The 11916-nt window shown below is 34.7% G+C and overlaps 1 protein-coding gene across 1 annotated transcript in view; it reads left to right on the top strand.

The window, feature by feature from the left end:
* Nucleotides 1-11916, top strand: part of VWA8 (von Willebrand factor A domain containing 8) — a 256138-nt gene that overhangs the window by 212791 nt on the left and 31431 nt on the right. The window contains exon 21 of the mRNA XM_008067589.2: nucleotides 2093-2169. Within this exon, the coding sequence (XP_008065780.1) occupies nucleotides 2093-2169 (77 nt within the window). The remainder of the gene's footprint in view (nucleotides 1-2092; nucleotides 2170-11916) is intronic.

Genomic DNA, 11916 nt, shown 5'->3' with positions numbered 1-11916 from the left:
TATAGGCGTGCGCTACCATGCCCGGCTAATTTTTTGGATTTATTGTAGAGATGAGGTCTCGCCTGCTCAGGCGGGTCTCGAACCCGCGGGCTCAGGCTATCCACTCTCCTCAGCCTCCCAAAGGCGCTGTATTACAGGCTGAGCCACTGAGCCCAGCTTAAATTTATCCCTTAAAAATGTTGTTTACAGCCGGGTTCGGTAATTTATCCCTTAAAAAATGTTATGTATGCGGTTCGAGACCCGCCTGGGCAGCGAGACCTCATCTCTACAATAAATCAAAATATCAGCCGGGCGTGGTAGCGCATGCCTGTAATTCGGGCCACTTGGAAGGCTGAGGTGGAAGGATCGCCGGAGCCCAGCAGGTCGAGGCTGCGGTGGCCGGGAGCGTCCACTACACCACTGCACTCCAGTCTGGGCGACAGAGTGAGACTCCAACTCAAAAAAAAAAAAAAGTTTTGTTTACTGATTCATGCCATTTAAAGTTTAAGTACCTCTTGTAATTTACGTATGAATGCTCAAATGTGATTTTCTTTCTCTGTGCGTCTGTATTAGGCTTGAAACTATTTGGGATGAAATTCAATTAGATACTGAAAAGCTTCTTAGAAGATGAAATAATGTGTATACATTGCTTACCTCTCCAAGCCATGGTTTCTTGATTTGTAAAGTTGGAATAATAATAATACCTACCCCATGTGACTGTAGTGATGATTAAATGAAATAACATAAGAAAATACTTAGTATAGAGCCTGATACAGGTCAAGTTGAGTATCCCTGTCTGAGATACTTGGGACCATAAATATTTCAGATTTGAGATTTTGGGATATTTGCACGTCTGTACCAGTTGCACATCCCTAATCTGAAAATCCAAAATCTGAAATGTTCCAATGAATATTTCCTTGGAGATGACCTTTGAGCATCTTGTTGGCACTCAAAAAGTTTTAGATTTTGCATGTTTGGGGTTTTAGATTTTCAGATTAGGGATGCTCAACTTGGATAAGAAATCGGTAAGAGTTATTGTTGCTAGCATGTACGATATGGAAGTCGGCTTTATAGCTACGTCTACCCTTCACACAACCTACTTGTTAGAAGATTTACATCCCATTAATTGCATTCCATCTCTAAGTGAAAACTTTAAAATAGAGAAATTGTATGGGGGTGGATTCTATTTTAACAGTCTATCTTCTACAAAAGGATAGCAACTCTCAGTATCAGTAAGTGGTAAGGAAATGAGGGTATTTCTAGGAACAACACAGATAGTTGAGTTTTCTTAATACACCTTAGCTGTATTGTAAGTTTCCAGGGTTATAAAGGACTAGAAAGTTTGACAAAAGAAGAAATGAGTTTTTCATTAAAGCATTAAAAAAGTACGGCATTAAGCCAGGCTCGGTGGCTCAGCCTGTAATCCCGTGCCTTTGGGAGGCTGAGGTGAGTGGATTGCCTGAGCCCGCGGGTTTGAGACCCGCCTGGGCAGCGAGACCTCATCTCTACAATAAATCAAAAAATCAGCTAGATGTGGTAGCGTATGCCTGTAACTCCGGCTACTTGGAAGGCTGAGGTGGAAGGATCGCCGGAGCCCAGCAGGTCGAGGCTGCTGTGGCCAGGAGCAGCCATTGTACTCCAGTCCGGGCGACAGAGTGAGACTCCAAATCAAAAAAAAAGTACGGCATTATATTTTATCTTCTTGTAAGTGAAAAATCAAACTTCTGAAGAACTGATTAGAAAAATTATTGTTTTATACTTACTTGATCACCTTTGATGATATTCTTCAAATCTGAAATAGTTTATATTCTGCTATAATACTTAGAGTTCTGTATAAAATTATAGAGCAGAAAAATCAAGATGTAGGAGATGAATTTATAGATTTCCTTTTAAATAGAATAACTTAGAACTAGTATTTTAGAAGTATGCTTTAAAAAAAAACCTTTATGTCTTAGGAGATATGCTGTATATATTTGCTGGTTTGGTTGTCATGAGCAACAAATTAAAATAATACAACTTAGAGATAGTAGATTTTCATAAAAGATTATTCTGATTTGGCATCAACCTCCAAACTAAAGCCTCTTTTTGTTTAATGGTATCTGTGTAATTACAGGGTGTAGGAAAAAACAAGATTGTTGATAGATTCCTTCATCTACTCAACAGACCCCGAGAATACATCCAGTTGCACAGGTAAGTCTATTAGACCCATAACCTCTTAAAATATTATTTAATTCCTTTTTCTCCCAGTAAAATTTGAAAATTATTTCTTAAAGTCCCATTTTTATAAATGAGTTTTACTTCTATTCCTTCTGCTCTTATCTGTTCTCTCCTTAACAGGTAATAAAACCATGCAAAATTTATTTTTAAAGTGACTAATATTTTATAAACATAAATTAATAGATAATTTTGCTGACAGAGTATGATGAGCATTATATTCTTGGAGCAGAGCTCATCAACGTAAAGCCTCTTAAGTTAGAAGAAAAACATGTCGACTCTAAGCCCCTTCCCCATTCTTTAACAAAAAGCTAAAATAGCTTACAAGGAGAACAGTTAGCTATAAGAATCTCAGTGAGGAGATAAAAAACCCAGAAATATGTCAATATGGAAGAACCAGTTATTAGTTGTCTCTCTGTCTGCCTTAAAAACAGTTTGTATTATTTAATTTTGTGTGCAGAAGGCTATTTCAGGAATAGTTTATATTCACATAGATTTTCTCAACATGGATCATTTCTAACTTTATCAGTGAACATATTCCAAATTTTAAAAATAAAATGTAAGTAACAGATAACACCAAAAACAAAACAAAAGATAGAGTCAGACTGAGACATGAAGACATAATTTGAGAAACATACCAAGTAATGGGTAACTTAAATCAGCTTAGATTGTTGTATTTTAATCCCAGAAAATAAAAAAAATATAGTGTGGTGGAAAGAGCATTGACGTGAGTTACAAGAATTTGTTTCTGGTTTGGGTCCTTTCAATAAATGATTATCAATTCTTGAGAGAGAATTGTAGGAGAATGGAAGGCAGAGTTAGTAGGTCAAAGGAGAAAGAGAAAAGAACTGAAGCAAAACTGTGATATGGTCAAAAATTCCCTTTTGGGATTTATGCTTCTAGCTGTGACAGAGTAATGACATCAGATTTGCCCTACTGCCACAAATAACTATAAAACTAGACAAAATTTACATCACTGGAAAAAAGAACAATTACCAGAGATCTGTAAACTGAACAACTACTAGAGTTCCTATGTGTTTAGTAGTTTTCATTAAATTCTTCTTGTATTCAGATGATTTTCTATAAAGTCTGTGCTTTAGAGGTAGATCTAAGTTGTCCCTAAAGTAAGAGCTAGTCTATACCCACCCTTACAAAAATTAAAAATAAGCCTTAAAAAAGAAGGATGCTTGCTATTTTGAATTTCTTTCTCATAGAAAATAGCTGAAAAAATAAAAAGAATGGATGTTTGGGGAGGCAGGAAGGAATGCCTTGAAAAGCTCAAAGTGATTCAAAAGTAAATTGACATTCCTGAACAAACTTAACAATCAACTAAGGAAGACAGTAAAATCCTGACATTCAACAACATAACATTCATAATATCAAGCATTCAACAACAAATTACTAGATATTCAAAGAAGCAGGAAAATTGGTCAATGGAAATAGACTAAAAAATGACAGATGATGGAATTAGCAGACAAAGACTAAAACAGTAGCCATAAATATTTTCAAGTATTTAAGGGGTGGGAAAGTGAACATAATGAGAGAATAGTTAGGAATTCTCAGTAAGACATGATAGTACTAAAAAAAGCAGCTTCGGATACAAGTGATTGTAGTTTTAAAACAGAGGGGAAAAAATGAGACAGAACAATGTTTGAAGAGATAATAGAGTTCTCAAATTTGATGAAAAGAATAATGTCACCAATCCAGGAAGCTCAATGAACCTCAAGCAGTATTAACTGAAAGTCAAAACATGGTACATCATAACCAAATTGTTAAAAATTAAGAGAAAATCTTTAAAACTGCCAGAGGAAAAAAGACACATTACCTATAGAGGAATCATGATAAAAATTACTTCTGACTTCTGAGAAGTAAGCATAAACCTTGGTAATGCAATGAAATGACTGCTTTTCATTACAGTGTTAAAAGAAAAAATTCACTATAAAGTAGTATATTAAGCAAAAATATTCTTCAAAAGTAAAGACAGTAAAGACATTTTCAGACAAAGCTGAGAGCATTTTTTATCAGCAGGTTCACATAATTGTAAGAGAAGAAAATTACAGTTCGGTATTACCCATTAACATAGATGCAAAAATCCTTAACAAGTTTTAGCAAATCAAATCCAACAATATATAAAAAGGATAATACTGCATAACCAAGTAGGTTTTATTCTGGGAATGCAGAATTGATTTTAACATTTGAAAATCAAATAATGTTATTCACTTAATTTACAGAATAAAGGTAAAACCATATGAGTCTCTCAATTGCTGCCCCAAAGAAAGCATTTGAGAAAATTAAACATCCATGTATGATAAAATGTTACATAAACCTCAAAGACCACGAAACTTTCTCAACCCTGTAAGAGGCATGAAAAATCTATAGCTAATTTTATATTTAATGATAAAAAACTAAAGTACTTTTCTTCTATAAGAAAGGAAAAAGGAAAGGATATTCACTATTCATATTATACGGGAAGTGCTACCTAGTGCAGTAAAGCAAAAAAAAAGTAGTAAGTGGCACACATATTTTTTATAGACACATGATTGCATAATTGTGTATATAGCAAAATCTTAAATCTACAAAGAGAGTATCAGAACTAATAACTGAGCTGAGCAAGGACATAGGAACAGGATAGAGATTCCGGAAGCAAAAACCTCAATGTTTTAACATCTTCGACAAAGCCTCCACCAACAACCACTGGGGAGATGAAAACCTGTTCAGTAAATGGTACTGGGAAAACTGGTTGACACCATGCAGAATATTGAAACAGTATTACCTATCGCCATACACAAAAATCAACTCTAAATGAATCAAAGACCTAAACATAAAACCTCAAACTATAAGAAACTTAGGAAATGCAGGAGACATCCTTATGGAAATTGGAACTGACAACTAATTCCTGATCAAAACCCCAAGTGTCCATGCCATAAGAAATAAGATAGACAAGTGGGACCTCATCAAACTGAAAAGCTTCTGCAAAGCCAAAGAAATCATCAAGAGAACAGGAAGACAGCCCTCAGAATGGGAAAAAAATTTTGACAACTGTATATCTGACAAAGACCTAACATCCAGGATTTACGAGGAACTCAAATGTGCCGAAAAGGAAAAAACAACCAGCCCCATTAAAAGTGGGCAAGAGACATGAATAGACACTTCTCAAAAGAAGTTATAGAGGCAGCCAACAATAAAGGACTCAGCCTCAATAATCATCAGAGAAATGCAAATCAAAACCACACTGAGATACCACCTAACTCCAGTAAGAATGGCCATCATTAATAAACAACAACAGATGCTGGCGAGAATGCGGAGAAAAAGGAACGTTTCTACACTGCTGGTGGGAATGCAAACTAGTGCAACCTCTTTGGAAAATGGTGTGGCAATTTCTAAAAGAACTAGACATTCACCTTCCATATGACCCAGCAATCCCCCTACTGAGAACATACCTGGAAAAACTCAAATCATTCTACAAAATAGATACCTACACATGCATGTTTATTACAGCACTATTCACAACAGCAAAAACATGGAACCAACCATGCTGCCCATTGAAACTGATCTGGATTTTTTAAATGTGATACATATACACAATGGAATATTGCACAGACATAAAGAAGGACAAACATACGGACTTCACGGCAACTTGGATGGATTTAGAGTCTATCATACTCTGATCTATCACAGAAACAAAGAACAGAGCACCACATGTTCTCACTTTTAAGCAGACCCTGAACATTTACCATAATACTATAAGAAAGGGATTGACAGTAGGGGATACTGCTGGTGTATGGATGGGGGGGATACAACATCAATAAGGGTACCTAATCTCAAACCAGGCAAAATGGGGACCAAAGAGAGGCCCAAACTTTACCTGTACAATGACAACTTGCATACTTAATCCTGAATTGTATCCCACATCTTTAAAATAAAATTTTAAAAATTTTTAAAATAAATTTAATGAACAAGTATTCAGATATAATAATACAGATGCCACCTAAGTGTATAGTATCACTTTGGAACCAAAAGAAATGATTTTAAATTTAATATTTTAAGATAATTAGAAGAAAACATTTTTTTTTCTTATGGATGGCTTCAGAAGTTGAAATCAGCATTGAAATTTACACCCTAGAAAAGACTTTATATGAGAGTCTTTTCTATTAGTCCCTTCAATAAAACACAAAACTCGTGTAGTTTTATGTGTGATCATCTTATGTTTTGATGATCAGGTTTCATAAAGGCAGTTTTTCTGTTCCTTTATTTTGGACAACAAAATGTTTTTTGCAAAAGATATGTTAGGCTGAACTTCCTCAGTCAGTTCTGATTTTAGATTATTTAACACTCAACCAAAAAAGAAGGCAAAGAAATATAGCAAGTATTTAATAATTACTCCTAGGTGTATGTTAGAACCATAATCATTATATATAGGCCTTTTACTTATAGATTCATTATCTTTATTAACTGTGAGAAGTTTGATAAATGTTATTATTCTAGATTTTACTTCTAGTTATTGGCATAAAGTTGTTTAGAATATCATTGTATAATATTGTAATGTGCTTAGGCTCAGTACTTATATCTCCATTTTTATTCCTTCTGTTGGCTATTTGCCCTCTCAATCAGTTTTGCCAGGGCATTATCAATATTCCAAGAACCAACTCTTGGCATTGTTGAAACACTTTTTGTTTCATTTCTATTTCAATAATTTCTGATTTGACCTTTATTATACTCTTTATTTTGTTTTCTTTAGATTTCATGTTCTTTTTTAAACTTTTGGATGTGAATGTTTAAATCATTGATTTTTAAATTTTAATTTATAACATATGCATTTGAGGCTATTTTTGAATTTCTCTTTGGGTCTCAGTATTTTAATCTCTGAATAAAAAGATCAGACAGGATCATTTATAATATCCCTTTTAGCTCTCTATTCAAATATCTTTGATTAGGCAAGAAGATGGAGAGATACTATGCCTTACTTCCTGCCTAGAATGTCTTTAATACTAACAATTTTGCCGGAAAATAACAAATAACTTATAAATAGTCAAGAGCTACATGCTGCTAATTTATATTCTATACTAATTCTGACATTGGCTAGATAAAAGTGTAAATATATTATCTATGAAAAAATTTTCTAAATTCAAAATATAATAAACATTTCAAAGCCGAATGTTGGTATTTTTAAAATACCTATTGCTATATTATTGATTGATAATAATAGTATTACAAATAAAAATATTTATTTTAGCAAGGACCCTAATTATCTCTATTTGACAACATCAGCTATTTATTATATAAAATTGAAAGTTAAAAGTCTCCGTTTCTGTTTTAAATATATAATATTAAAGAATTTTCACTGGTTATACTGACATTCCTACTAATTTCAGTGTGGAGAATTTTTTACATATACAGCTTTAGGGCTACATTTGCAATAAAATTTAAGCTCATAAAATTGCTTTAAAAGAAACATATGTTTAAAATACCTAAAAATAGCAGTCTAAAAAAATATATTTAGGGCTTCTTTGATCTATGTATGATCCCCTTGAGGTCTTTACTTTGTTTATTTTAGATTCCTTTTAAATGATTGCGATGTTACCATATAAGTAATCAGTCATACTCAATTTAGCTCATGGATATCATTCAAACAAAATTAGTTCTAAGAGCCATTCAAAACATAATCTTGATAAGTAAAACCAAACATACATGAATAAAACACAACCAGTATACTTTTATGTGTGGCCATCTTATGTTTTGATGATCAGATTTCATAAAACGAGCAACCTGAGGAATTTATGCATTTAATTATAGTCAAGATGTTGTCCTAAGAGTATGATTTAAATCATTTAAAAGATTAATATAAGTAATTACTTTTGATAGTATACATTTAAAAACAAAAGGGAATATATGACTCATATTTGTGAAGTATACCTATTTACTTCTTTTTCTATGATGTTTTGTTAATTTGACATTATAGAGGACATTTGAATGTTAATTTCTATACTTGTATTTCCTCCTTGGATAAAAGCATATATCTTGTGTTAAAATCAGACTTGGTTGGACACAGTGGCTCATGCCTGTAATCCGAGCATTTTGGGAGACTGAGGCAGGAATATTACTTGGGCCTGGGAGTTTGAGACCAGCCTAGGCAGCATAGCAAGACCTCCTCTCTACAAAATTATTTTTTTAATTAACGCAGCACACATGTAGTCCCAGCTACTTGGAAGACTGAAGTAGAACAATCACCTGAGACCAGGAGGTCAAGGCTGCAGTGAGCCATGAGTGTGCCACTACACTCCAGCCTGGATGACAGAATAAGACTCTGACTCAAAAATAAGTAAATCAACTAATTAAATGAAAATAAAATAAAAAATAAGAATTATCTGGCTGGACATGATGGCTCACACCTGTCATCTCAGCATTTTGGAAGACCGAAGTGGGAGGATCACGAGTTTGAGACCAACTGAACAACATAGTGATATACTATCTCTACAAAAAATTAAATTTAAAAAGTTAGCTAGGCATGGTAGTATGAGCTTGTAGTCCTGGCGGCTTAGGAGGCTGAGATGAGAATTACTTGAGCCCAAGGAGTTTGAAGCTGAAGTAAGCTATCTATGATTGTGCCACTGTACCCCAGCCTGGGTGACAGAGCCAGACCCTGTCTCAAATAAAATGAAATAAAATCAGATTTATCTTAGAGCTCTTCTTGTCAGATCTTTTTTTTTTCCCATTTGCTATCTATACATAAAAATGATAGCACAAATCCAGTCATTAGCATGACCTCAGCCCTTGGTTATTTTTCTAATAGTGATGCCCATTGTAAATATAGAGTTCCCAGGTCTTCTAATACAGCCCTAAATTTCTTTCACTGGACTTTTCTTCACATATGCTCAACTTACTCCAGACTTATCATTCAGTGTCCTGCTCACAGGTTTTAAACCTGCATTTTTTCCTCCATCTAAAATCCTCCCCATTTCTTCCTCAGTCCTTCAAGGTTTGGTTCATCGTTACTTCTGTGTGAAAATTTTCCTGATTTTTCATTCTGGGTGTAACTGTTCCTTCCTCTAAAGATCCATAGGATTGAATTTGTACCATTGTGTTAGAAAGAGCGTGGGTTTTGAAGAACACTTCCTCTCTTCACCGTTAACTTTTGTGTGGCCTCAAGCCCCTTGAGCCTTAATGTCCTTCCCTATCAAGTGGAAATATTAATACCTTGCAGAGTGGTTGTGAACATTAGATGAGAGCATGTGTGTAGTGGACCTATCTGGTACTTTTAGGCACCTAAACATTTAGGCAAACTAGTCTTACTTTCTTGCCACATGCCCTACTTTCTTATCTAATTTTGATTTACATTATAGTAATTTCTATATCTTCTTTCTATTCCTTGCCCTTTCCCCAGTCATACCTCCAAGTAAGCAGGGAGGAAACTTTTTGAGGACAAGAGTATGGTTTATTCATATGTTAATTCATTCATCTAATACGTATTTATTAAATTCTTTTTTTAAGACAATAGGTAACGTATATATGATGATATTGATCTTGACCTAGAGAAGCTTACTTGTCAGTGGTGAAAATACATCAACATTTATAATATGGTTATTGTATATAAGTGATGAAAGAGGGGTGTGCAGTTAATTTGCTAACCCTGAGGAAGGGTGCCCAACCTTCTGGATATATGTATATGTCTGTGATATGTGATATAGTGGAAGGTGTCTAGAGAAGGTGGCATTCAAACAGAGTCTTAAGGGATAAGTAGGAGTTTTCTAAGTGGGAAATAGAGAAAGGAGCATTATGGTCATTGAAATCAGACAGGACTTGAATCACAGAAAACACTAGGATGTGATTTTAGTAATCCAGATAATATTGTTGGGGATGAACAAATATATTGGCAATGAAAATAGAAAGAAGAGACATATTGAAATAGGTTTAAAAGGCTAATTTTAGAATCCCTTTAACTATATGGAGAGAGAGAAGAGATGTTAAGAGTAAGTTCCTTATGTGTGGTCTATCAGTCTTGAGGCAGGTACTCTGTGTGGTTCTCAATTCACAGAGAATTCCCAGTGGGTGTTTGTGGAAATGACTTGATGTGTGCTAATTTCATCTGGACCTTCCAGCTCAAGCTTTACTCTGATCAGCCATGCCTACCTAGAGGCACTGATGCTTGTTTCAGACTTGAATAAAGCCCCTTATTTACACATATAATAAAACTTTGATATATGTAAGTGCTCTAACCAGGAAGTTAATGTTACACTGTGGATGATATTGTTAAAACACTTGCTTAAAATCGTGTTAAAACACTCTCTAATATTTTTATATGTTTTCTTTATGAAATCAAATGAAGTAAAGCATTTAGCAAATTCAGTGTAAAACTGTATTGTTGGGCCTCTTAAAATCAAATGTCCTGGAGAGAATGATGACATGCTTTACAAAACACAGCAGAATTCAACATACAAGGCTGTCCTTGGGCTGAAGAAAACTGATTGTGACAGTATAAATTTTGAAATTCACAAAGTCCCAGAGGGCAGATGGAAGTACTGGCAGAAAATGGAAAAAGTAAAAGCTTTTCTGAAGTCTCATGGAAAAAATTATTATTGAGTCACCATAACATTCTTAGCACTGATAAGAGCAATAGAGAGCTGGAGACATGTCAAATGTTAGCTGTTACACAGAACGTTCGGGGTGCTCCTTCTGACTCATCTTCCTCATTATGAGTTTGAAAAAGCTGTTTTAGACACATTTTCATCAGTAGCTGGACTGTAGTTTTCTCACTAAGAATGCCTTCTACTGCTTCTTTTTACAGAATGAATTATGCCAGTGCCTCTAACTTTTCCATGTATATCTTTAGATTTGTAATAATTTTTTACTCCTCTGGATGATCTCCAAATCCATTTTAATTCCTATATTATTTTTGTCTTTAATGAGCATTCATAAAGCAACTACTATGTGCCAGTCACTATTCCAAGCTGTTTTCAAACTGTTGTGTGTTAATGCTCACTACAACTCTGTGAGATCAGTACAGTTACTATCTCTGTGTTGCAGGTGAAGCCACTGAGGCACAGAGAGGTTAAACAACTTGGCCAAGGCCACAGAGTTGGCTTCATACATTTTGGCTTCAGCCCTGTGTTCTAACGACTGCTGCTTGACTTTGTTGTGCTAAATCAAATATTTTAGTGAAGATAGTACTTTAGTAAGTATTATATATATTATAGGACTGTTGGTCAACCAATTCTTACATACTTCAATATATGTATAATAGCTTGATTTTGTGTGTGTGTGTGTGTGTTTTATGGTGGCATGCTCACAGCCACCCCAGTGTCAATCTGCTGGGTTCAGGTGATCCTTCTGCCTCAACCTTCCAAGTAGCTGGAACTATATGTGTGTACTACCACACTCAGCTAATTTTTTGATTTATTATAGAAAAGAGGTCTCACCAGGTTGCCCAGGCTGTTCTCAAACCCGTGGGCTCAGGTAATCCCCTCATGTGGGCCTCCCAAAGTGCTGGAATTACAGGCTTGAGCCACCGCACCTGACCAGATTTTTTAAAATTATAACATTATATTCCTGATTCTTGCTCAGCTTGATCCCAAAGTGTTTTCTGCGTTATTTTCTTGTGGTCGGTTATTCCATTTTTTTGTCAGCTATATCTTCATTAAATTTCATTTTCTATTTTCTTGACTTTTTCAGGTTATTAAACTTATTTTGACTTTTTTTTTTTTTTTTTTTTGAGTTGGAGTTTCACTC

Source organism: Carlito syrichta, unplaced genomic scaffold, assembly GCF_000164805.1.
Source record: "Carlito syrichta isolate Samal-C Ts95f unplaced genomic scaffold, Tarsius_syrichta-2.0.1 Scaffold309718, whole genome shotgun sequence".
Taxonomy (NCBI): Eukaryota; Metazoa; Chordata; class Mammalia; order Primates; family Tarsiidae; genus Carlito; species Carlito syrichta.
The sequence above is the reverse complement of the archived record's forward strand: the minus strand, read 5'-3'. Positions and strand labels throughout refer to the sequence as shown.